This window comes from Mizuhopecten yessoensis, unplaced genomic scaffold (assembly GCF_002113885.1).
Source record: "Mizuhopecten yessoensis strain PY_sf001 unplaced genomic scaffold, ASM211388v2 scaffold8833, whole genome shotgun sequence".
NCBI classification, from domain to species: domain Eukaryota; kingdom Metazoa; phylum Mollusca; class Bivalvia; order Pectinida; family Pectinidae; genus Mizuhopecten; species Mizuhopecten yessoensis.
Window position 1 is genome coordinate 102,218 of NW_018407744.1, and position 23,837 is coordinate 126,054.

General features: G+C 38.3%; 1 protein-coding gene across 1 annotated transcript in view; it reads left to right on the forward strand.

Annotated features, from left to right (window-relative positions):
• The first annotated feature begins 1,662 nt into the window (after positions 1-1,662).
• LOC110456699 (potassium channel subfamily K member 12-like) overlaps positions 1,663-23,837 on the forward strand; it is an 82,386-nt gene continuing 60,211 nt past the window's right edge. The window contains exon 1 of the mRNA XM_021507584.1: positions 1,663-2,837. Coding sequence (XP_021363259.1) covers positions 2,477-2,837 — 361 coding nt within the window. The 5' untranslated portion in view covers positions 1,663-2,476. The remainder of the gene's footprint in view (positions 2,838-23,837) is intronic.

Consider the following 23,837-nt stretch of genomic DNA (forward strand, 5'->3'; position numbering starts at 1 on the left):
AAAATAATGTGTCATTGCTGTTTGACGTTAAGTGTTACAGGTAATGACACAGGAAGACTAAAGACGAAATGTACTACACTGATGTTGCTTAATATTGAGTCAGGATTTTACAATGCAAGAAGCCAAAGAATATGTACTGTTTGTAACAAAAATGATGTAGAAGATGAAATGCGTTTTATACTACTTTGTCCAGCTTATTCTGAGTTAAGAAACACATATTTAAAACAAAAGTACTATCGACATCTAAGTGTTATAAGTTGTTTTATTATTATCATGCAAAAATGTCAAAAATATAAGTAAACAAGGTAAATATTTACTGCATGATACTGGTAAAAGAAAAGCCCTTGTAGGACAGTAAGATTTGAATAAGTAATTATCCTCCGCCATCTTTTATATAGTACTTTGATATGAAGCATGTGCTACGTTATTGTATTGCATTTGGTAAATAAAGAATACTTGAAACTTATAAAACGGGGTTTTAGCCAGGAATATACATATATATACAAAAGTATAAAAAAATATATTAAAATAGAAACAACGACAAATGTAAAAAAAAAAAAAAAAAAAAAAAAAAAAAAAAAAAAAAAAAAAAAAAAAAAAAAAAAAAAAAAAAAAAAAAAAAAAAAAAAAAAAAAAAAAAAAAAAAAAAAAAAAAAAAAAAAAAAAAAAAAAAAAAAAAAAAAAAAAAAAAAAAAAAAAAAAAAAAAAAAAAAAAAAAAAAAAAAAAAAAAAAAAAAAAAAAAAAAAGCAATAGATGAAACTGAACGTCACAAAAATATAACAATGAATACTACAATTACTTTGTGAATAATAAAACGGATTGTTTCACAGTGTTCTTGTGCAAATTGAAACTAAACGTTTAAAGATATTGCTTTTTTTCAAAACTGAATATTTGTGAGTTATAAAACAACCTTTGTTCCGGTTTGAGAATACCTGGAACCGGCCGATTTGCCGACAAGATACATTGTTTAAACCTTGCAGACCTTCTGACTGTGTATATGAAATAAACAAATCACATTGGAACCCATTTTTTTACAATTCCATGATATACAAAACAAAATATTCCTGTTATCATTTAATAACAAATATTTCGCTGTTTATTTATACATTATTTATATAACAATGTATATCATTGGTAGTTTTACATACAGCTGTGTGTTTAATTTAACCGGCGGCGAGTTAAGAGGTATATTTACCTCCAAATCAATTGTAAAATCACATCCACGTGTTAGAGACAGTCCAACAGATGTACAGTACTTTACATAAACATCCAGCAATCGATAGTCAATCGATCGTTACCTTCACGTTCGTTCGTGTCCCAGTGTATTTTAGTTAATATCCGGGAATACAACAGTTACCCATTTTCAATCTACTATGTCAGTGTATACACAGCTATAGCACCCTCAGTCCTACCAGTGTGCGCTCAGTTAAACTGTGCATATGACAACACCCTACGCCCAATCAATTATCACACCGCTACGCGCAGCGTCCCTCTGTGCAGTAGTAGCCCAAACTAGTTCCTTGCGATGTCAAGATGCAATCTATTGATAGCTTAGGCCGGATGACGCTGTCCACATATCTACCTGGACAGATGGCAAGCTGGCCACTCGCGCGCGCTGGCTATTGTTCCGTTAGGTAGATATGTGTAGGTAGTGGCTGCTGTGTGGCTTTGGGTTTATACCTGATATCACTGTCAACAAAACAGTGTTCTGCTTGGTGGTGCTATCCGCCGTGGTTAAGCGTATGGTAGCTTTAGTCATCAGAGGGACAGTTGTTCATTGTAAGTCGAGTTGTGAAGGTAAACCATATAGGCGTACGTTTAGAAGGTATTCTACCCAGGTTGTTTGGATGCTGTATACAAAGCAGAGTAACGGAAAGTTCGCTTATATATTGGATATAAAGTACTTTCGTTGATCGTTTCTGAATTTAGTCGAAATGTATTATTAAGTGGTCTCCGAGCATCAAAACGGAGAACAAAATCGTATACTGTCGTAATGTCTATCGATTTCCCCTCCTACATGTGCTTCTATGAAAAGCTTTCGGAGGGAAAAAGCGTTTACACACATTTGGAAATTATCAAGAAAGTCGGCACTGGACAACACGTGGAACGTTTTCGGCTGTAACCGATTTATAAGGAATATATTTCAAAGAAATGAACATTACTCAACGATAACTTTTTAATTTAACACCGTGATGCCGAAATTTTTAACAAGAAATCAATCAGCCGTCATGTGGCCGTGATTCAAGATCGAAAAACGGTGTAAATCTGTCAACAAAATGGAGCACCATGCTTCATAAGCTGTCGGATTATTTATGACTGCAGAATTTGTGGGGAGGAAACACTTTGATTAAATTTCGTTATTCTGTGTTTTCTCGGAGGTGTATCTTGAAGAATTCACACGTTTTTGGTAACTTTTCTTCTGTAAGCATGATTATAGATGTGTAACGTCATCAGCGCTCCATTAGGAGGGGCTGGATGGTGGTCCTTTCTGGAAGCATGGCGCGATCTGGTCACCGGGGGTGTTGCTATGTTCTCCACCTCCGGGAAGATAATGCCAGGTTCATTCTACTGTTCGTTGTTTTGGGGATATATATGATTACGGGAGCTATATTGTTTATGATTCTCGAGCAGGATAACGAAGTGCTGGAGAAACAAGTGTATACGGATAGGTTAAACTCTTTTCTGAGGGCTTACCCGTCCATCAACAGAACCGATTTCGATGCGATCCTTAAGGTCCACGCGGAAGCAGAATCGGCTGGATTTGCTGGTACAAAACGACCACGATGGGATTTCCCAGGTTCCTTTTATTTCGTTGGAACCGTAGTATCAACAATAGGTAAGTTCTAAAATCGATCACTTCTCCATTAACTCAATGGTGGAATTCTATTTGTTTTTGTAGGCAAGGATGAAATTGTTTTGTAAAGCGATAAAATCTAACATATTTAAACATATTAACCTCGATGTACCAACTAAACTTAGGGTTGCTTACCGTAACACTGTGTTTAGTACCTGTTAAGAAAGTCCGGATATGAAAGATATTCAGTAGTAGTTGAATAACTTTCATTATAGATCCAACAGAATGTGTCACGAACCGCTTCCGGAAGTAGTACGGAAATATCAATATTTTATTATCAATATTCAATCTGTTCGGTAGCCTGTTATACATATCAATTCTTAAAGTCAAAAGTATTGATCCTATTTATAATTAAGGACGTCTGTGGCTAGTGTGGCAGTGTTCTTAGACCCAACACTGATGCCACCTTCTGCCGAGTCACTCCGCGGCGTTGTCAATATCTCATTAATGTCGCTATCCCGTGCCTTCATTGGTGAATGGTGCCGATGGCATAGCTGGCCTGATGATGGCTAGTCTTATTCTCTTTAAACTCGGCATACTATGTATATCATATGCTTAACATATTCGATATTACGAGTTATCATGTTCGTTTACATAGGGTAAACAGCAGTAGCTCATGGTGAACTCCTCTGAGATAACTTTGTTTGCAGGTACATAGATGTAAAAAAAAAAGCGTCGTCGTTGAAGTGATTATGTGACCGTTTCTCTTGGGATAATACGCATGATTACTTATGTTTATCTTATTCTTTAAAAACAATATGTTCTTATGCATGTTTAAGTTCACTCACTGTAATGTAAAAGGTGAATACTTGTGTTGAATCATGTGGAGAAAGGTTTCTGAAGGTAGTGGTCAAATACCCAGGTTATTATGTTTTAATCTGATGGTTATAGTGCCATTTGTCAGCCATTGAATATTCTACGGCAATTCTGACTGAAAGCAAAACAGCTGTTCGTCAGATTATTTGTCATTAGCTATTCGAATATTCCCACTCTCTAAACTGCATGCAGCGTTGTTATTAAAATGCATGATATACAGATCTCTGAAATCTTTCGGATGTCAGTTTGATTTTATTTATTGAATTGCTTTCCCACGCATGCACGGCTTGCCCAACTGTCTATCGATAGAAATGCTATGAACATCTCGTGCCTGTATAATGCCCTGTAGCAGATATCGTGAGAATCATTGTTCCGTGTACTGGTTCTGCTCCACCGAGATCGATTAGTACGACTGTTATAGATCGATCAGATACTGATCTGTTTGTCAGCCTCTGTAGCTTACACGGTCCATGCTGAGCACTGTGGGGCTTTACGATTACATGTCTGAACTCGCATGTACTGGTTACTAGCTCGAATCTGCTTTTTAAAGATATTATGTGATCATTTTGTTTTGATGTTTTGGTTTTGCTCTTGGCTTTGAACGTGTTTTAGAGGGGGTTCTATGTGCTTCACGCACAAAGGTACTGTGATTGGTCGGGCATGCAGGACTGAGAAGGTGAGAGGTGGAGAAATGTTGCCGCCTCCTCTACACAAGCACGTCAACTTTGTAACACTTTCACATTGGATTTTGCAACATTATTTCTATAGATGAAATGAAAAGTATTGTGACATGTACCAGTCTAATCAACATCGATATTATATATTATTTAAATCGGAGGGAAACCTTATTTCGGCTAAGACTACGTTTAGTTTGTTTATATACAGCAGAAAAACCTACCTAATAAAATTGATCATATGTTCACGAATTCGGTAAGATAAGTGGCTGTGATACGCTAGGTTGTAGTTTGCCTGTTATTTGTGACTACAGGAACACACACCTCTAAAGAAAGGTACATTGTACATTGCCAGCTATACGTATATCTCCAACACTTGTTGAGGTACATTGTACATTGCCAGCTATACGTATGTCTCCAACACTTGTTGGGCTGGGTTCTCCAGTTATTGGCAATGCCAGTCTGGTTATGATAGGTGGGTTTCTCATTGCACTACAACATTGTCATCTTGGTGCGCATTAACGAAATTAGAATAGGAATGTGTTGGTATTCTTGTCCATGTAACTGTAAACCGTCACATGACATTTGGACTATGATGGTGTATCTTGTCTATGTGACTGACGACCGTCACATGGCATTTGGACTGTGTTGGTATTCATGTCCATGTGACTGTGAACCGTCACATGACATTTGCACTATGATGGTGTATCTTGTCTTTGTGACTGACGACCGTCACATGACATTTGGACTGTGTTGGTATTCTTGTCTTTGTGGCTGTGGACCGTCACATGGCATTTTGACTGTGTTGGTATTCTTGTCTTTGTGACCGTCACACGACATTTTGGACTGTGTTGGTATTCTTGTCTTTGTGACTGTGGACCGTAACATGACCTTTTGGACTGTGTTGGTATTCTTGTCTTTGTGACTGTGGACGGTCACATGACATTTAGACTGTGTTGGTATTCTTGTCTTTGTGACTGTGGAACGTTACATGAAATTTTGGACTGTGTTGGTATTCTTGTCTTTGGAACTGTGGACCGTCACATGACATTTTGGACTATGTTGGTATTCTTGTCTTTGTGACTGTGGACCGTCACATTACATTTGGACTGTGTTGGTATTCTTGTCTTTGTGAATGTGGACCGTCACATTACATTTGGACTGTGTTGGGATTCTTGTCTTTGTGACTGTGGACCGTCACATGGCATTTGGACTGTGTTGGTATTCTTGTCTTTGTGACTGTGGACCGTTACATGACATTTTGGACTGTGTTGGTATTCTTGTCTTTGTAACTGTGGACCGTCACATGACATTTTGGACTGTGTTGGTATTCTTGTCTTTGTGACTGGGGACCGTCACATGACATTTTGGACTATGTTGGTATTCTTGTCTTTGTGACTGTAGACGGTAATATGACATTTAGACTGTGTTGGTATTCTTGTCTATGTGACTGTGGACCGTCACATGATATTTGGACTGTGTTGGTATTCTTGTCTTTGTGACTGTGGACCGTTACATGACATTTTGGACTATGTTGGTATTCTTGTCTTTGTGACTGTAGACGGTCACATGACATTTAGACTGTGTTGGTATTCTTGTCTATGTGACTGTGGACCGTCACATGATATTTGGACTGTGTTGGTATTCTTGTCTTTGTGAATGTGGACCGTCACATGACATTTGGACTAAGTTGGTATTCTTGTCTATGTGACTGTGGACCGTCACATGATATTTGGACTGTGTTGGTATTCTTGTCTTTGTGACTGTGGACCGTCACATGACATTTGGACTAAGTTGATAATCTTGTCTACGTGAATGTGGACTATCACATGACATTTGGACTATGTTGGTAGTCTTGCATATGTGACTATGGACTGTCACATGACATTTGGACTATGTTGGTATTTTTATCTATGTGACTGTGGACCGTTACATGACATTTGGACTATGTTGGTTTTCTTGTCTATGTGACTGTGGACCGTCACATGACATTTGGACTAAGTTGGTATTCTTGTCTATGTGACTGTGGACCATCACATGACATTTCAACAGTGTTGGTATTCTTGTCTTCGTGACTGTGGACCGTCACATGACATTTGGACTGTGTTGGTATTCTTGTCTTTGTGACTATGGACTATTACTTGACATTTCAACAGTGTGTGTATTCTTGTCTTCGTGATTGTGGACCGTCACATGACATTTTGGACTGTGTTGGTATTCTTGTCTATGTGACTGTGGACCGTCACATGACATTTGGACTGTGCTGGGATTGTTGTCCATGTGACTGTGGACCGTCACATGACATTTGGACCGTGTTGGTATTGTTGTCCATGTGACTGTGGACCGTCACATGACATTTGGACTCTGTTGGTATTGGTGTCTATTTGACTTTGGACCGTCACATGACATTTGGACTGTGTTGGTATTCTTTTCTTTGTGGCTGTGGACGGTCACATGACATTTAGACTGTGTTGGTATTCTTGTCTATGTGACTGTGGACTATTACATGACATTTGGACTGTGTTGGTATTCTCGTCCTTGTGACTGTGGACCGTCACATGACATTTGGAAAGAGTTGGTATTGTTGTCCATGTGACTGTGGACCGTCAAATGACATTTGGACTAAGTTGGTATTCTTGTCTATGTGACTGTGGACCATCACATGACATTTCAACAGTGTTGGTTTTCTTGTCTTCGTGACTGTTGACCGTCACATGACATTTGGACTGTGTTGGTAGTCTTGTCTATGTGACTGTGGACCGTCAAATGACATTTGGACTAAGTTGGTATTCTTGTCTATGTGACTGTGGACCATCACATGACATTTCAACAGTGTTGGTTTTCTTGTCTTCGTGACTGTTGACCGTCACATGACATTTGGACTCTGTTGGTATTGGTGTCTATTTGACTTTGGCCCGTCACATGACATTTGGACTGTGTTGGTATTGTTGTCTATGTGACTGTGGACCGTCACATGACATTTGGAAAGAGTTGGTATTGTTGTCCATGTGACTGTGGACCGTCACATGACATTTGGTATTTGTTTTATATACGAAACTTTTAGGACCATCAGTACAATAGTCTTCATTACTATTTTAAAAGTGATTGTGTTATGAAAGCCTTGTTGGTATTGGTGTCTATTTGACTTTGGACTGTCACATGACATTTGGACTGTGTTGGTATTCTTGTCTTTGTGAATGTGGACCGTCACATGACATTTGGACTAAGTTGGTATTCTTGTCTATGTGACTGTGGACCATCACATGACATTTCAACAGTGTTGGTATTCTTGTCTTCGTGACTGTGGACCGGCACATGACATTTGGACTGTGTTGGTATTCTGGTCTTTGTGACTATGGACTATTACTTGACATTTCAACAGTGTGTGTATTCTTGTCTTCGTGACTGTGGACCGTCACATGACATTTGGACTATGTTGGTATTCTTGTCTTCGTGACTGTTGACCGTCACATGACATTTGGACTGTGTTGGTATTGTTGTCCATGTGACTGTGGACCGTCAAATGACATTTGGACTAAGTTGGTATTCTTGTCTATGTGACTGTGGACCTTCACATGACATTTGGAATGTGTTGGTATTCTTGTCTTTGTGACTGTGGACCGTCACATGACATTCGGACTGTGTTGGTATTCTCGTCTTTGTGACTGTGGACCGTCACATGACATTCGGACTGTGTTGGTATTCTCGTCTTTGTGACTGTGGACCGTCACATGACATTTGGCCTGTGTTGGTATTCTTGTCTTTGTGACTGTGGACCGTTACATGACATTTTGGACTATGTTGGTATTCTTGTCTTTGTGACTGTGGACTATTACATGACATTTCAACAGTGTGTGTATTCTTGTCTTCGTGATTGTGGACCGTCACATGACATTTTGGACTGTGTTGGCATTGGCGTCTATGTGACTTTGGACCGTCACATGACATTTGGACTGTGTTGGTATTCTCGTCTTTGTGACTGTGGACCGTCACATGACATTTGGTATTTGTTTTATATACGAAACTTTTAGGACCATCAGTACAATAGTCTTCATTACTATTTTAAAAGTGATTGTGTTATGAAAGCCTTATAACCCAACAAACACTGCTGGACTGGTACACTTTCCTATACGCTTGGTGGTTGGTAGCAGGTTGTTTAAGCTCCCCGGAGTACGGCATCGGCACCGGTTTTGTAGCGTTTATGTGTGACAGCAGACAGCTTTATCGATGTAATTTGCATTTTGTGTAACACTGTACCGATCAGTCGTATATTTCAAAAGTAGATGAATAATACGTAAATGAGTTGGTATTCTTGAATTTTGTCGATGTTAAATTCCATTTGTGAGAACACAGTTAAGGAATTGAAACCTACATTGTATGGTTTCCTATCTGTACTGTATAGTATACCATTGACTAATAGGGGTGGTGAGACAAATCAAGGCTTTCATCAATTCCATATCCCGATTTTAACAGCTGTTGTCTCGTTACATGTGTATAAATTTAGTCCCATTCGTGGTACGGTCTCCTCGTTTTGAGTCGTTTGTTCCTTTAATTCTGACAACATTTGCTGGAAGTGTCTCATATGTCACCGTTTGGATGGTATGGGAAATCTTTCTTTCATACATAATTAATAAATCTGGTCACATCAAAACTTATTATCTTACTTAAGATACATATATGAAGAAAAATCTCAACAACATGTCATTAGCGCTTTCATCTCATCAAGGAGATTCTTCAGACTATCTATATATATAGATGAACAGTTTTTGGATTTTTACTCTATACAACCTTCCCACAAAAATTCCCGTGTTGTTTATATACATTGCGGTGTACATAACATGATATTTGGAATATTTTTAATACGTAACACGTCACATACCTCAAACTTTCATGCTTTAATGGGTCCATTTCGTCGCATAGTAAATTATTTTTCTTTCTTTTTCTTTTTCTTTAGACAGAGTGATGTGATATATCTAGACATTTGTCTAGTTTACAATATGGCCTTGTAAAACAGACATACTACATACACAATATGGCCCTGTAAAACAGACATATTACATACACAATATGGCCCTGTAAAACAGACATATTACATACACAATATGGCCCTGTAAAACAGACATATTACATACACAATATGGCCCTGTAAAACAGACATATTACATACACAATATGGCCCTGTAAAACAGACATATTACATACACAATATGGCCCTGTAAAACAGACATATTACATACACAATATGGCCCTGTAAAACAGACATATTACATACACAATATGGCCCTGTAAAACAGACATATTACATACACAATATGGCCCTGTAAAACAGACATATTACATACACAATATGGCCCTGTAAAACAGACATATTACATACACAATATGGCCCTGTAAAACAGACATATTACATACACAATATGGACAATTAACAAACAACGTTATATACAACAAAATGAAACACAACAATATGTACAGCTTTTTGATTAAATCTCCATTTATATGACCATAAAGACTATGACAAGCGAATATTACACACCTTAAATAAATCATATCAGTATTAGCAGCTGATACCTCATCTGTTTAAGTTGTTTCTGATATTTTATAATGTGTTCGATTGTTAAACTTGCTAATTATATCGATCAGTGTTAGTTTACTATTGATATCTACAAGTCGTATCAACGAACAATCTCTCGTGACTTTCGTCAATTTTGGTCCTAGTTTAAACATATTTCATTGCTTTTTAATTTTACAGCGATAGGATCGATCGGGCACAAGTTTTTACAACATTATTAAAGCCCTCTCATTTTGGCGTCCCACTACAGCGGCCATTTACCAACTTCTCAGTCAATCCCTACTGTTCAATAAAACTTTCAAATTGCAGATCGGTTATAATTACAGAGTTTAGATAACATGTGGGCATTATAACCTTCTTAAAATAATTCTTACGTGACTCTTTTCGGTGAGTTCTTTGCCCTTTTGCGTATCCATTTTGCAGACGGCAGTAATATCTCCAACAACTTCCGGTTTCCGGCTGAACAAACCTTAATGTGTGTTAAATTGCTTCCGCCAACGGTTTTCTCTTACGGTAGCGTTTCACTGATTTGCTACTGGAATGAGTGCGCTTTCGTCATTTAATATTTTCGCGTTAAGATACTAAGACGAACAGAGAAAACTGTCGTTATTATGCACCGAATAACAGTAAGATAAATTATCAACGTGTTTTAGCTTTCTCCTTTGAGATTCGGAGGAGACAAAACATTTGTCAACTGCCCCCTATGTAATCACGGAATATTCATTTCTACTTTTTCTACCTTAAAAACTCTTTCGTTTCGGCAGTGCCTCGCATGGTACCTCTGATTAACAGGTGTAGGAACAATGTGAATTGTTAGCGTAAAGCTACCGTGTCCGGGTATGACATTTCTGTGACATCATATCATGGTACATTGTCTTAATATGACCTTGGTTATTACGAATACGCAAACTTCACAACAAACAAACTAACAAACTGTGTTCTTTATAGATTAAAAATCACTGTCTTTCTTTGGTTTTCGATCGATCCTCAGATTTGCTGGCGACGACTTCAACTGTATTGATCCCCCTTTTTTTACTTGAGTTAAGTTTAAATAAACGTTGTATTTGGATATAAACTTTATTTATTTAACAACAATTATGAAACAAGTTATTTCAACTTATATTAATCACACTTGTTGGCCCGGATGTTAGCTCGTGGGGGTCTTAGTGTAGGAGGAAACCGGAGTACCCGGAGAAAACCCATGTAATCGGGCAGGTGACCCCAACCTTTTCACGTCCGATCGGGGAATCGAACCCCGGCCGCCTTGGTGAAAAGCAAGTGCGCTATGCACTGCGCCACCCGACCACTGGATTAGGATTAAAATATGACCTTTCAAAAGCACAAAGCAGAAAGTTCTAACGAAGTGATCAAAGCTGTGATTACACATGAAAAGGAATTATTGATAAGTACGATTTGAGTAAATTGTGTAATCACACTATGTTGTGATTTCTTTAAACTAATGGATACCGATGATCCAGTCAGGCCATCCATCACTGAAGCTCCCCCTGGCGGCCGATCTAGGTATGTTGTTCTTCTGTGGATTGCAATCATGAGTATTTACCTTTCCCTCGCGTTCGAATGTATGGATCGTGGACACCCGGTCGATACTTGCCTACCGACACACAATGAAAATTGCTTCTTCGAAGGATATTGTGAAACCGCATATCAAATCATAAAGCTGGCTTGTCTAACAAAGCGAGTGAACATGCGCTCAACATGTGTCTTGACAAAGCGATTAACCGCCACATCGGCAATAAGATCAAACCGAAACATTTACAATAACACTAAACTGATCGACGTACATGGAGACGACAGCGTCGTGGTAACGTCAGTATATGGCTTGTGAAGTATACAAAAGACCATCGTGGTAGTTTGAAGCGCACGTGAATAAATGCACAACATTGTGGTAATGTCTCTACACGTACATTCAATAGTACGATTTAGTCATGTTTATGCCCATATGTGATACGCAGACATTTTAACAGAATAAACATCTGAGCGTGTGACATGGCCACATTTACACGGGATTATCCTGATTATGTTAACAGGCAGCACGTGCGAATACTCGAGCTCATCGTGGTAATGGTCACATGGTACAGACAGGTGACACTGCTATGATAATCCATCTGTGTTAGTGTTAAGCGATGGCTGGGTTCCCTGACATTCTTAATGAAAGTCTAAATGATTAACAATGCAATGAGTCCAGAAGACCTCCATAAATTAGGTGAAACGCACTCGAACGGATGCACTGAGCATTTTGTCGCATGTTGTTTCTGTTAGTCTTTAATGTTCTACACAAACAAAATTCTGAACGACTCTGATTTAATAAAGCGTAGTACATCGAAGGGTTTACAATGTTTTATATTTACATTGACATTTACATTGTATAAGTCGTAGGTACCAATAATGGCATGACACGACGGGAGAGAGAAAATATGTCACTTATCTTCGGTGTTCTTTGAAAGGGCTGATCTAAATCCCTCTACGCTTTCTGCGCACGCTACTATATCATCCAGTTGGTTCCACTTAAGCGATGTTTTGATGAAGAAGGAGTTCTTATATGCTTCCTGTTTGTATCCATGGATGATTAATGGCCTTGTGTTGTTGACAATGTTCCTGTTTAATGTTGCTGATGCTTCATAGTTCACATAACGCTTTGTGTTTGTTTTTCGCGTCCTTCCAGAGTGCTGGATTATCTGATCTGGGGGTAGGGCTGGTATTAACCCCTCAACTACTTTGTACATGAATACTAGCCACTGTGATTTCCTTCTGTTTTGTAAGGTTGGTACTTTTAGGTGTTGTAGCATTTCTGTGACACATCCTACATCTCGACTTTTGTTATTTCCAGTAATTAGGCGAGCTGCTCTTCTTTGTATTCTCTCTAGTTTTTCAATTTCTAATTTTAGATGGGGGTCCCAAATAATACTGCCATAGTCCAGAATTGATCTAACAAGTGATATATATGCTATTTTCTTACACTCTTTTGGGCAGTGTTTTAAATTTCTTCTCAAAAAGCCTAAAGTTGAGCTCGCTTTCCTCGCGATGTTGCTTATATGAGTACTCCATTTGAGGTCGTTTGATATCTGGAGTCCTAGGTATGGATTTTTTGTACCCCTTCCAAAATGTGGTTATTCAGACTATAGAATTTTAATGACTTTTTCCTAATTGACATGATGTTGCATTTTTTGGCATTAATTTCATGCCCCATTATTCTGCCCATTCTTCAAGGTTTTGTAGGTCATTTTATACAACTTATCTTCTTGTATTAATTTCCTGAAATTGAAAATTGCTACCAAAAAACTACAATATTCAACGATGTTGAAGTTTTATGGTCTGTAAAGGATACGATTTTGTTCCCTGCCGAAGAAAGTGATCTATATATATAAGTTAAAAACGTATCTGTAGGTATGGCTGTCAAAGAATAGTAGGAAGTCCGTTTATTTTTAAATCAACGTATTTCACAGACAGAATTACGTAAAAATAACATATGTGAGCATATTTCGGTCATCAAGTTATTTTTGGGCTCATTGCGATGATAAGACCTGTTTAGATAATTTTCCTTAAAATTTTGTGTCACCGTAACGCTGCCTGGATGACAGAATTATGCCACCATATTAACAATATCAGTATTTTTCTTACACGAATTTGGCATAATTATGTATATTACTATCAATGGTAGGACGTGGCTATTGTATTGATAGACTCAGATGATCACACGTGAACTGATGACCGGCGGCTTCGCTATCCAATTATACGACTGAACGCTATCATATATGAACCATGATTGCCGAGGGTTTTCGAAGGCAAATGCATGGCAAGGCAAGGAATAATGGACTTAATTGGGTAATATTTTCTCAATGAAAGACAATTTATTGTCATGAAATTGACAATATTACCTTCCACCCGGGTAGCAAGGACTAGTAAAGGGCGTTGGTCTTTCAGCAGTTATTTGTTCCAGAGAAAACATGATTATGAACACTCTGGTGGCCAGAATGGTCAGCCATCTTAACGTGACAATTTGCTGACTAAGCTAAATATTGATTGAGAACAAGTTTTGAAGATTGTGTGGCGGTATAAACTTATCGTTATTTTAAGTATTGTTATATTTTTGACGTCCATTTAAAATAGACGCTTTTTCATGCATAGTTCAGTGGTAGAATTGTTTATTACAATAACATAAATACTAGCATTTCCAATTCGATTATTTATTGCAATATTTAAAAACACGTTTTTTATATGGTTATACTTCTCCTAATATGTCAGCTGTGCCATATATAAGGTGTCTGAAGGGATTTGATATTTACCAAGTACGTACGTTGGATATTGTATATAAAGTGAGTTCACACACTGTAACCAAAGACGATTAAAATAGGTGATTTCACTCACTGTAACTGTAGACGATTAATATGGACTGTAACGTCTTTTGTAAACCATGTGTGACATATTAAAATTAAATTCTAGATCACTGAAAGGTCAACACGTGCCTAAGGATGGTGTGTTCTATATCAAGCTTGCTGTTGGCAGTAATATTGTTTGTGTCGTAGTAACGTGTTGTAGTGTTGTAGTGTTGTAGTAACGTGTTGTAGTAACGTATTAACCCCGTAGTAAAATTGTGCAGACCACAACAGTCTGGTTGTAATAGAAACAAACCCGAATTTAAATGGAATTGCAGCTAAAATCGTGTTTTCTATATATTTAGTACAGCAATGCTACGTACGGGTATTGGCAGTGGGGTCAAATATATCGGTCACATTTTCATAACCGACATTTTGGATTATGAGCTTAATTTAGTAAACTTACACCTAGCCTGCATATTAATATTGCATCAAGTGTCATATACGTACATGTGATCCCGAATTGGTATTGTCATAAACACTAGAAACCATAGCAACATGTATGGAGCAGGACTTCATTCATCTGGCTTTTACACCTTTTGGTAAAAAAACGGATATATTATAATGAGCTACCGCATTCAAGTGTACATTTGAGCGAGCGACGGTGTAGGGTGAAAACGTTTAAATGTGCACCCTTACGTTTCAATCATCGAATATATCTGACATTGTGTATGTGTAATTGTTTGCGTAATTCTTGAATACGTGATTGATTTAACGTGAATTTACGCAAAAAGATAAGTGATGTACATAAGTAATTGTCGGCTGACGTCATCTTGCTAGATATCTATACGGTCGTGATAAGGATGATCACAGATTAACCAATATTGACCCAATATCCGGTCGTTGACGTCGTGGTCCGTGTCCGTGTATGATATTTATTTGGTAATTGTAAGGCTACGATTGAGTCCATGTTCCATCAATATGTGGTCGTTAATTATATAAACGTGACATCATGGTCCGTGTAAGACCATTATTTGGTCGTCAAACGTGACATCATGGTCCATGTAAGACCATTATTTGGTCGTTAAACGTGACATCATGGCCCGTGTAGGACCATTATTTGGTCGTTAAACGTGACATCATGGTCCGTGTAAGACCACCATTATTTGGTCGTTATAAGCTACGTCGTGATCCGTTATTTTGGCGTGTAACGTAACAAATAAAATCTTTCGCCCCCTTGGGGGTGAGACACGGTAATCTCATCCCGAGGTGTAAGATTCTTTTAAGTTGTCAAACACGAGACTTGCCGAGTGTTTGACAGCTTACCAATCTTACCCCGAGGGTTGAGATTCCCCTATCTCACTCCCAATGGGGTGAATGATTATTTTTCTCTTACCCTGTTTACCCTCTTATGTATTTTATATAGGCGTTACGTCAATGCAAGACAATGTTAATGTGATGCGACTGAATTTTCGACGTGACGTCATTGTGTTGTTGTCGTGACGTCATGGTATTGTTGCTATGACGTCATACAATTGTTGAGAACGTGCAAAGAACACGTGTAGTTTGTCTCAACCCTAGGGTGAGATTAATAGAATCTTTCACCCCCTTGGGGGTGAGATAGGAGAATCTCAACCCGAGGGGGAGGATTCTTAAGTTGCCAAAAACGAGGCTTTGTCGAGTGTTTGGCAACTAAAGAATCTTTCCCCGAGGGTTGAGATTCCACTATCTCACCCAAAAGGGGGTGAATGATTCTTTTTCTCTTACCCTGTTCTTTCATTGTGTATCATATGCACAATGTAATGATAACGTTACATGCTAAATTCAGGGTTGACGGGACGTTGATGGATTGTTGACGTGACGTCATTGTATTGTTAAAGTGACGTCATGACATTGTTAGGAAACATTGGCATGACGTCACTTCAACAATACAATGACCTCACGTCAACAATCCATCAACAAATTGCCTGTATGTGTTTTGGGTCCATGTTAACCTTTATTTCACATTAAAATACTGTTAGATATGGGAGAAAATTAATCAATCGCTACTGGTTGTGTAAGATAGAGAAATCTCAACCCTCGGACTAAGATTTTTTGTCCAGAACTCGGCAAGCCTCGTTCTGGACAAAAAATCTTAGTCCTCGGGTTGAGATTTCTCTATCTTACACAACCAGTAGCGATAGATTCTATTAATCTAACACCGGTAAAAATGCGGATACTCCTGTCCAGGGTAAGAGAAAATAAAATCTCACACCGGTAAAATGGTGGATATCCCTGTCCCGGGTAAGAGAAAGTATGGTCCTTGTCAGAATTTCATTTTGTCGTTGTTAGCTGACGTCGTGGTCCGTGTAAGCACTATGTTTGGGAGTGTAAAGTGACATCATGGTCCATATCAGACTTTTATTTGGTCGTTGTAAGGTGACGTCGTGGTTAATATTTAATGTGTAAAGATTCGTTGAAGGCAGATGTCTTTTAGCTAAACCTCTTGGTCCTTATTGGACCTATACGTTGTAGGGTACTGCCCTGACCCATGTTGGCACTATATTTTGTTTTTGTAAAGCGACACCATCGTGTATGTTTAATCAATATCTTACTATTGCAGGGTGACGGTGTAACCCATTTTCATTGATAGACCTATATATACCTGCTGTCCTGATTTAGGCTAGGCCGATATTTGGTGGTTGTAAGGCGATATTGTGGTCCATGTTAGTTCTGTGTCCTATCGTTCTATTCTATCGGCTATATTTGGATACAATGTCCTTCCAATAGGAAAATCGAGAATATTCTGCCTTACTTCCTCTTTATGTAAGATCGTGTTTCTCCAGTCTTACTTGATTCCCCTGACACGATCAGAAGTACACGTCTCATAGCATGCTTCTCCAGTCGTACCGAGCCCCACTCCGCTTCCCGTGATCCGGTGGTCCCGTGGGATGTGGAGGAAAAGTTGACCGCCGAGTTGACTGTCGGATTGGGACATGGTTGTCCCTCCTAATAGCGCATCATCACTTCTGATTACCCAAATGTGTAGTGTGTTCCGGAAAAAAAGTCATAGCCAACAGCTTGTAGCTTATCATGTAAAGATCAATAGCCTATTAGATAGTGGGTACGAGTGAAGACTAAGCAGTGATTGGCAAGGAGACAATCAAGTCGCTTGGGAATAAGGAAGGGTATTTGCAAGTTACCATACTTAAACGAGGGCTGATATAAGACGTATTGCTATAAGAAAAATATCATTTATAAAGTATGACGATTTCAGAATTCTGAACGCACACCGACGACAAACTGTCGTTAGGACTGTTTCTGTGTAGTAGGGGATTATCTTCCAGCCCTGTGTAAGCCCAGATTATCTCTTGGATTTAAGGACGCATTATCTCCTGGCACTCCGCTTGTGGACTAATCACGTAGCTTTGCAAACACGCGTCCGGAAATGTTCTCTTGTCTCTGTTTTCATGACGTAGTCGTGGGAAGGGTTCAACACTGTAAAACAGTTCATGAGAATATAATTATTTTGAATATAGAGATTTCGCCCGTCTTAAATAGATATTATTTCCATCTTTTGTATGAAAATGAAGACTAAAAAAGTATCGCTCATAATATGTATCAGTTATTCGTAAAAGGTGTGATGGAGACCACTTTAAGTACGGAGACTCATGATAAGGGAGGAGGTGAAGCGGATTATATATCTTCGTTTAAGCTTGGAGAGGGAGTTTGAGGGCGTCCACTCGCTGTACTAAGACTATAGGATACAGTGTGGTATACAAGTAAGTCCACTTCCTGTACTAAGAGTAGGAGAAACAGTGTGGTGTACAACTCAGCCCATTTCCTGTACTATGATTAGAATATACAGTGTGGTGTACAATTAAGTCCACTTCCTGAACTAAGACTATGAGATACAGTCTGGTCGATACGATTCAGTCCACTCCCTGAGCTTAGACTAGGAGATACAGTGTGGTGTACAACTCAGTCCACTTCCTGTACTAAGACTATGAGATACAATGTGGTGTACAACTCAGTCCACTTCCTGTACTAAGACTTAGAGTACAGTCTAGTCGATACGATTCAGTCCACTCCCTGAACTTAGGCTAGGAGATACAGTGTGGTGTACAATTCAGTCCACTTCCTGTACTAAGACAAGGAATTACAGTGTGATTTTTTATAAAATTCAATCCACTTCCTGTACTTAGAATAGGAGATACAGTGTGATGTACAATTCAGTCCACTCCCTGGATAAGTTGAGACGCAAAGAGTAGGTTAAGTGATATAGGGTCCATTCCCCAAGTCGAGACTCGGACACGAGATTTTCTCTGGTCGATACGCTCGAACCAGACTAATTTCGAATCATTACGAGGGTATTACCAACACTGTGGTCAATTTAATTTCCGAGGTAACACTGAGGGGAATCATGTTTCAATTGACGGGATCATCTTATCGGCAGGGACGGTACTGCTACCAAATTATCGTCAGTGTGTCTATGTACAGGCACAATAGAATTACCCATTTTAGAGGGGACGAATCTTCATCTGCAAAACGAACTGGTCATTAATCATGACACAACTTTCAATTGGTTGTGAAAATGTGCCTAAGATATCTTATACGTACAAAGTAACAAAGTATGAGAGGGTTAGGAGCTTGTTACAGTTGTGGGGAGTTTTCAATAGCAATAAATATTACCACTCCAGGTCAAGTTAGTAGATATCCTACGTTCAGACAGACGCCAGACATGTTGTAAGCATACTCGCGACATCTGCCACTTCAACTCTATAAACAAAATGACCAGCGCTGCCTGCTCTATAGGTGCTCAGATCAAGACTAGAATATAACTGATAAATGTGACATGTCACTTAGTGCTAATCAAATCAGTTCTAAAACAAGCGAACCGGGAACGTAAAAGACGGTGGTTAAAATAAACATCAGGGGAGATCCCTCTTCAATAAATACTCGTATTGATTCGTTCGACGACATATCAAATATCGATACACTGAGTATGTGGGTAAATAACATACATGTAACAAAACATTAATCTATGAGTTATCATTGTTTGTGTACGTTTAATCATCGCTTAGCCAAACTCTCGGCAGACTACGGGTTTGGATATTCATGAATCGTATCCCCTCAGAATGAGATTGCTTGGTCAATACCACCAAGTTAGGAAATATTCTACTTATCCGAATTCTGAAGATCCCTGGAGAGTATTGTTTTTGGCTGTTCCATTCATTGAAAATCTACCACGAAGGAAACAAAAATTGTATAAAGTGGTCGTCAAAACGAATGAAATTAAAAACGAATATATCACTCAGCGTGTTGTTAATGCTATACTCCTATGATTTTTAATAGATTGCCTATAAGCATTCAAAGTCATTTACCGCGCGTTAAGATTTTTCGTCTGCAATGCTGTTCCGAACTCTGAACAGACTGTAGTTTCATGCATAACTACTTATGTTTACTCGGCAAACTTCCTATATGAACTTTAAAAAATGTCGGTCACACTGTTATGATTTCTTAAATGTGCAGAGCGAATTTGGTGTGATGTTAGGCCCTATATTACGTTTGTCAAGTGGTGATTTCATCATGCTTCAAATAACATTGCGCCTGCCTTTGAATCAATCGCTCAAATCATAACGATTTTTTAGAGTGTGCTGTTTCGTCAAATATTATTTCAATTACGATATTCTCATGATAATAGAGTAATGTTCAGAAAACGCGTTTCATTCCATGATCAATGAGTAAATGTTTATAATGTAAACATACGGATTTAACGGTATATAACAGATAGTTATACCGCTATGTTTTGGCTGACTACCGTACATATTTACCTGTGATGAGGTCTGGTAACAGTACAATTGATCACCTGTTATAGTGGAACGTCTAAACAACATTTATTGTTTCCTTTGTAAATCGTACTATTATACAGATACACTCGACTTTCAAGGCATACAATACAAAGTTCCGTAATTCACACGGCAAAGATACCGATGTATTTATCCCTTTGACTGAACTATATTTTGAAGTCTTTACCCATCGATAAATCTTTATAAGATGGTTTCCGAAAAAAATAACACCGGCGCGAGTAGTCATAGTGATATAGCGCCATAATCGATGTATCCGGCATTGTTTTGACGGTGATCGGGTGAAAATGAAAATAAATATAAATCCAAACAAACGTATGTGATTGTTGTTCGGACTTATTTCATTGAAAATAACACGTTTTTTGTGCATATTAACAGAATACCACAAGCGCTCATAGGAAGTTTCAGATAACATCTCTTATTGCGCAGAAGCATCATATTTCGCTGGGGCGTACGCCCGTATGAAATATCACTCCGCAAAATAAACTTTCGATCATGTTGAAGAGTCATTTGTGACGTCAAAATCAGGACAGCAGACATGGCAGAAAACTTGGCAGATGGCGACGTCGCAATGTGTGTTTGGCAAGTGCCACAAGTACAGTTTACACCTTTACCTCATAATATTTTACTATTAGCAGCTACAGAGAAATTGATCTTACACGCGCAATGTCTAGAATGAAAACCACCTCTCGAATGGCAATAAAGTCAAGTGATTCCGTCAGTGCTAAATGTGACGTCATGAACTATTCACTCGTATGATTAAGGGAATTAGGAAAAGAAAGATAAAACTATTTCTTATTTTATAAGAAGACTTTCCAAATCGTTAAATATAATAATGAGAGGTGTAGTCCTACATGGTGTAATGTGTACACGTGTACACTTTGACTTCACAGAGGAAACAGAAACCTACACAGGACATCACCGGTGTTTGTAGAAAGATTAAGTACCCAGAGTCATTCCAAACATTGCTGAGGAATTCAAAAAAGAAATCATACATTTGCACTTAATCCTGAAAACGCATAACAAATATTGAATTCGTTTCTGTTTGATTCTGTTAAATGCCGATTTTAGGAAACTGATATTTGATGATACTATTCCCTGTATAGGGTTGGATCTCTCAGGAAAATAACAGTATTCATGTAAAACATACCCAATATGGTGGATGACATCCTGTTTACGAGGGGCTGTCTCGGTATACACTTGCTTTTTCCACGAACAGTGGAACAAGAACACTGATGTTTGACAGACTGAGTTCACGTACTGTGCCAGACATCTATGATAAAACGATTGTTTTCTAATCGGTGCGTGTGAAGTTTGATGTGAGAACGAAATACACCGGAGAAGCATACTTTCCGTGTGAAATGTAATGTTTACAGCAGAAAAGACATTATACAGCAGAGTAATGCGGACCATATAGCCGTTTGACTTCACGCTCTCAACACAGATAGCTCACAATTTTATTTAACGTTCTCGGGATTTGGTGCAATTTTAAAACTTCAACGGCAGACGGAGAAATTTTAGAAAACCATTTATAAAACGTCCAATTTGGGACTTGGAGTGTCTCCCGCGATAACTGCACATTGACACTTGCAATTAGTGTTTACTGTGTCATTCCCAACTTTGTCTAGCTGGGCTACCGTAAATACGGTAAATGTCTGACATGCGTGAGGATGGTAAATATAGCTCTGTTCTATATATATATATATATAGTGACTGCGGTAAAACTATTGCTGTTATTTTGTGGCTATGGTAATGTTCTACTGTGATAATATTAAATGTCTCGCGGTTCTATCGTAATGACGGTAAATATTTGACTGTTCTATTTTGATAACAATAAATGTCTAATTGTTCTATTGAGTTTATGGTAAATGTCAGCTTGATCTGTTGTGATTATGGTAAATGTCCAACTTTTCTTGAGTGTTTACGGTAAATGTCGCGCGGTTCTAACGTGAATACGGTAAGTGATTCGTTGTTCTATCGTGATCGTGGTAGTTATTCAATAAATAATAATAATTCGAGGTTCTTCTATACCGCTTTATCACAATCTAGTTCGTAGGTCGTCTCCAAGCGGTTCACAAATTATTATCCCTGGTTATAGGGCATTTGCAACCAGCCAATATCTTTCGCAACTCCCTGTGGAGCATACAGCCGGAACTGCCATTTCGGCGCTCACAACTAGCATTCAACAATTCTAGCACTGCCCAACCACGTACTCATTTACAGCTGAGTAGACTAGAACAAGCGGAGTAAAGTATCTTGCTCAAAGATTGTTTGGCTGGCCTATCGTGATTGCATATGAGAATGTCCTCGGACATCAGTTCCGGTACCGGAATACTCATCCATGGGAAAGGACACAATACTGTAGGTTGTATGTCTCAGCGATTCGTTGCTAAACTCAACCCTGCCTCTGTTCTAGGTTGTCAAAACCTGAAACTTCCAAATGTTAGGTCCTCGATTCCAACATGACTCCGATCTAAATTATCAAGGCCTCAAACAAAACATGATTCTCCTTTAAATTGACATTCTAAAAGGGGGAAAGAAAAAAAAAAAAACATTTCTTGCAACAAGATTGCTTTGGTAGATTTGATGTCCCTAATTCTATAACCACGGCCGTTTCCTGATAATGTTTCTCTTCAGATCAGTAATCCTACGTGGCGTTGTTATAAATGTTTTGCTTGTGTCAGGAATCAATATTGGAATCTAATTCACAAACAAGACAGATTTGGTGCCGATTCCAGAATGTTTTTGCAGTTGAATTATGTAAAATGCTGCTATTTAATAGGAGCGTTTAAAGATCTTGTCCTAGTTACATATCAATTTTCAAATTAAAACCCGATAAATCTGAAGAAAACCCCCAAAAGGAAAGACAAAACTTCAACGAGGAAAAGTATGATACACAAAGCACAAATAGGGCGGGGCATTAGTATGATACACAAAGCACAAACAGGGCGGGGCATTAGTATGATACACAAAGCACAATCAGTGCGGCGCATTAGTATGATACACAAAGCACAAACAGGGCGGGGCATTAGTATGATACACAAAGCACACAGGATACAGTAGGCCTATTCTTGCTTTCTCGAATATTCACTATCGTCCAATAATACACACATAGGATTATAAACCAATGAAAATTCTGGTTATATTGCAGACGTTTCCACAACAAAGTGTATGGCGTAAAGGGCCTGTTTCCAGTAATGTTAATTCTCCATAGGAGCCTGCCCCCGTATAATTTCTTATCTAGCTCAACTACTGTTTTTTTTCTTTTCCGAAGAATAATTTTACACCTTTCCGACACCCAGATTTCATAATCTCAGTGAAAATGTATTTTTATAAAGTTGTCAATTTCAGCATCAAAGACATAAGTTCGTAAATAAAAGAAGGTTATCTCGAAATTGTAATTCGCAACATAGTATAAATTTCTTTTGATAAATATTTCCAAAACATCGTGTTTATTCATAAAAAAAAAAAAAAAAAATTCTCGGATGAAAATGCACTTGCAGAGACACAATTATGAAGAAAAATGCCATAAAATTGCAATTTTCTCCCGTTATATAGTTTTGGATGCAAATTTCCATCAGAAAATCGGATAGAGCTTTACTTGTTTCATATGTGTACCAAAAATCAGCTAATTCCATGTGGTGGAACGTTCTCATATCGCCGCCTGAATGTGGTTGTAAATTGAAAGAAAAGGGGAAATGAGTAACAACCTTGTCTGAAACCCTATTATATAGCTTATT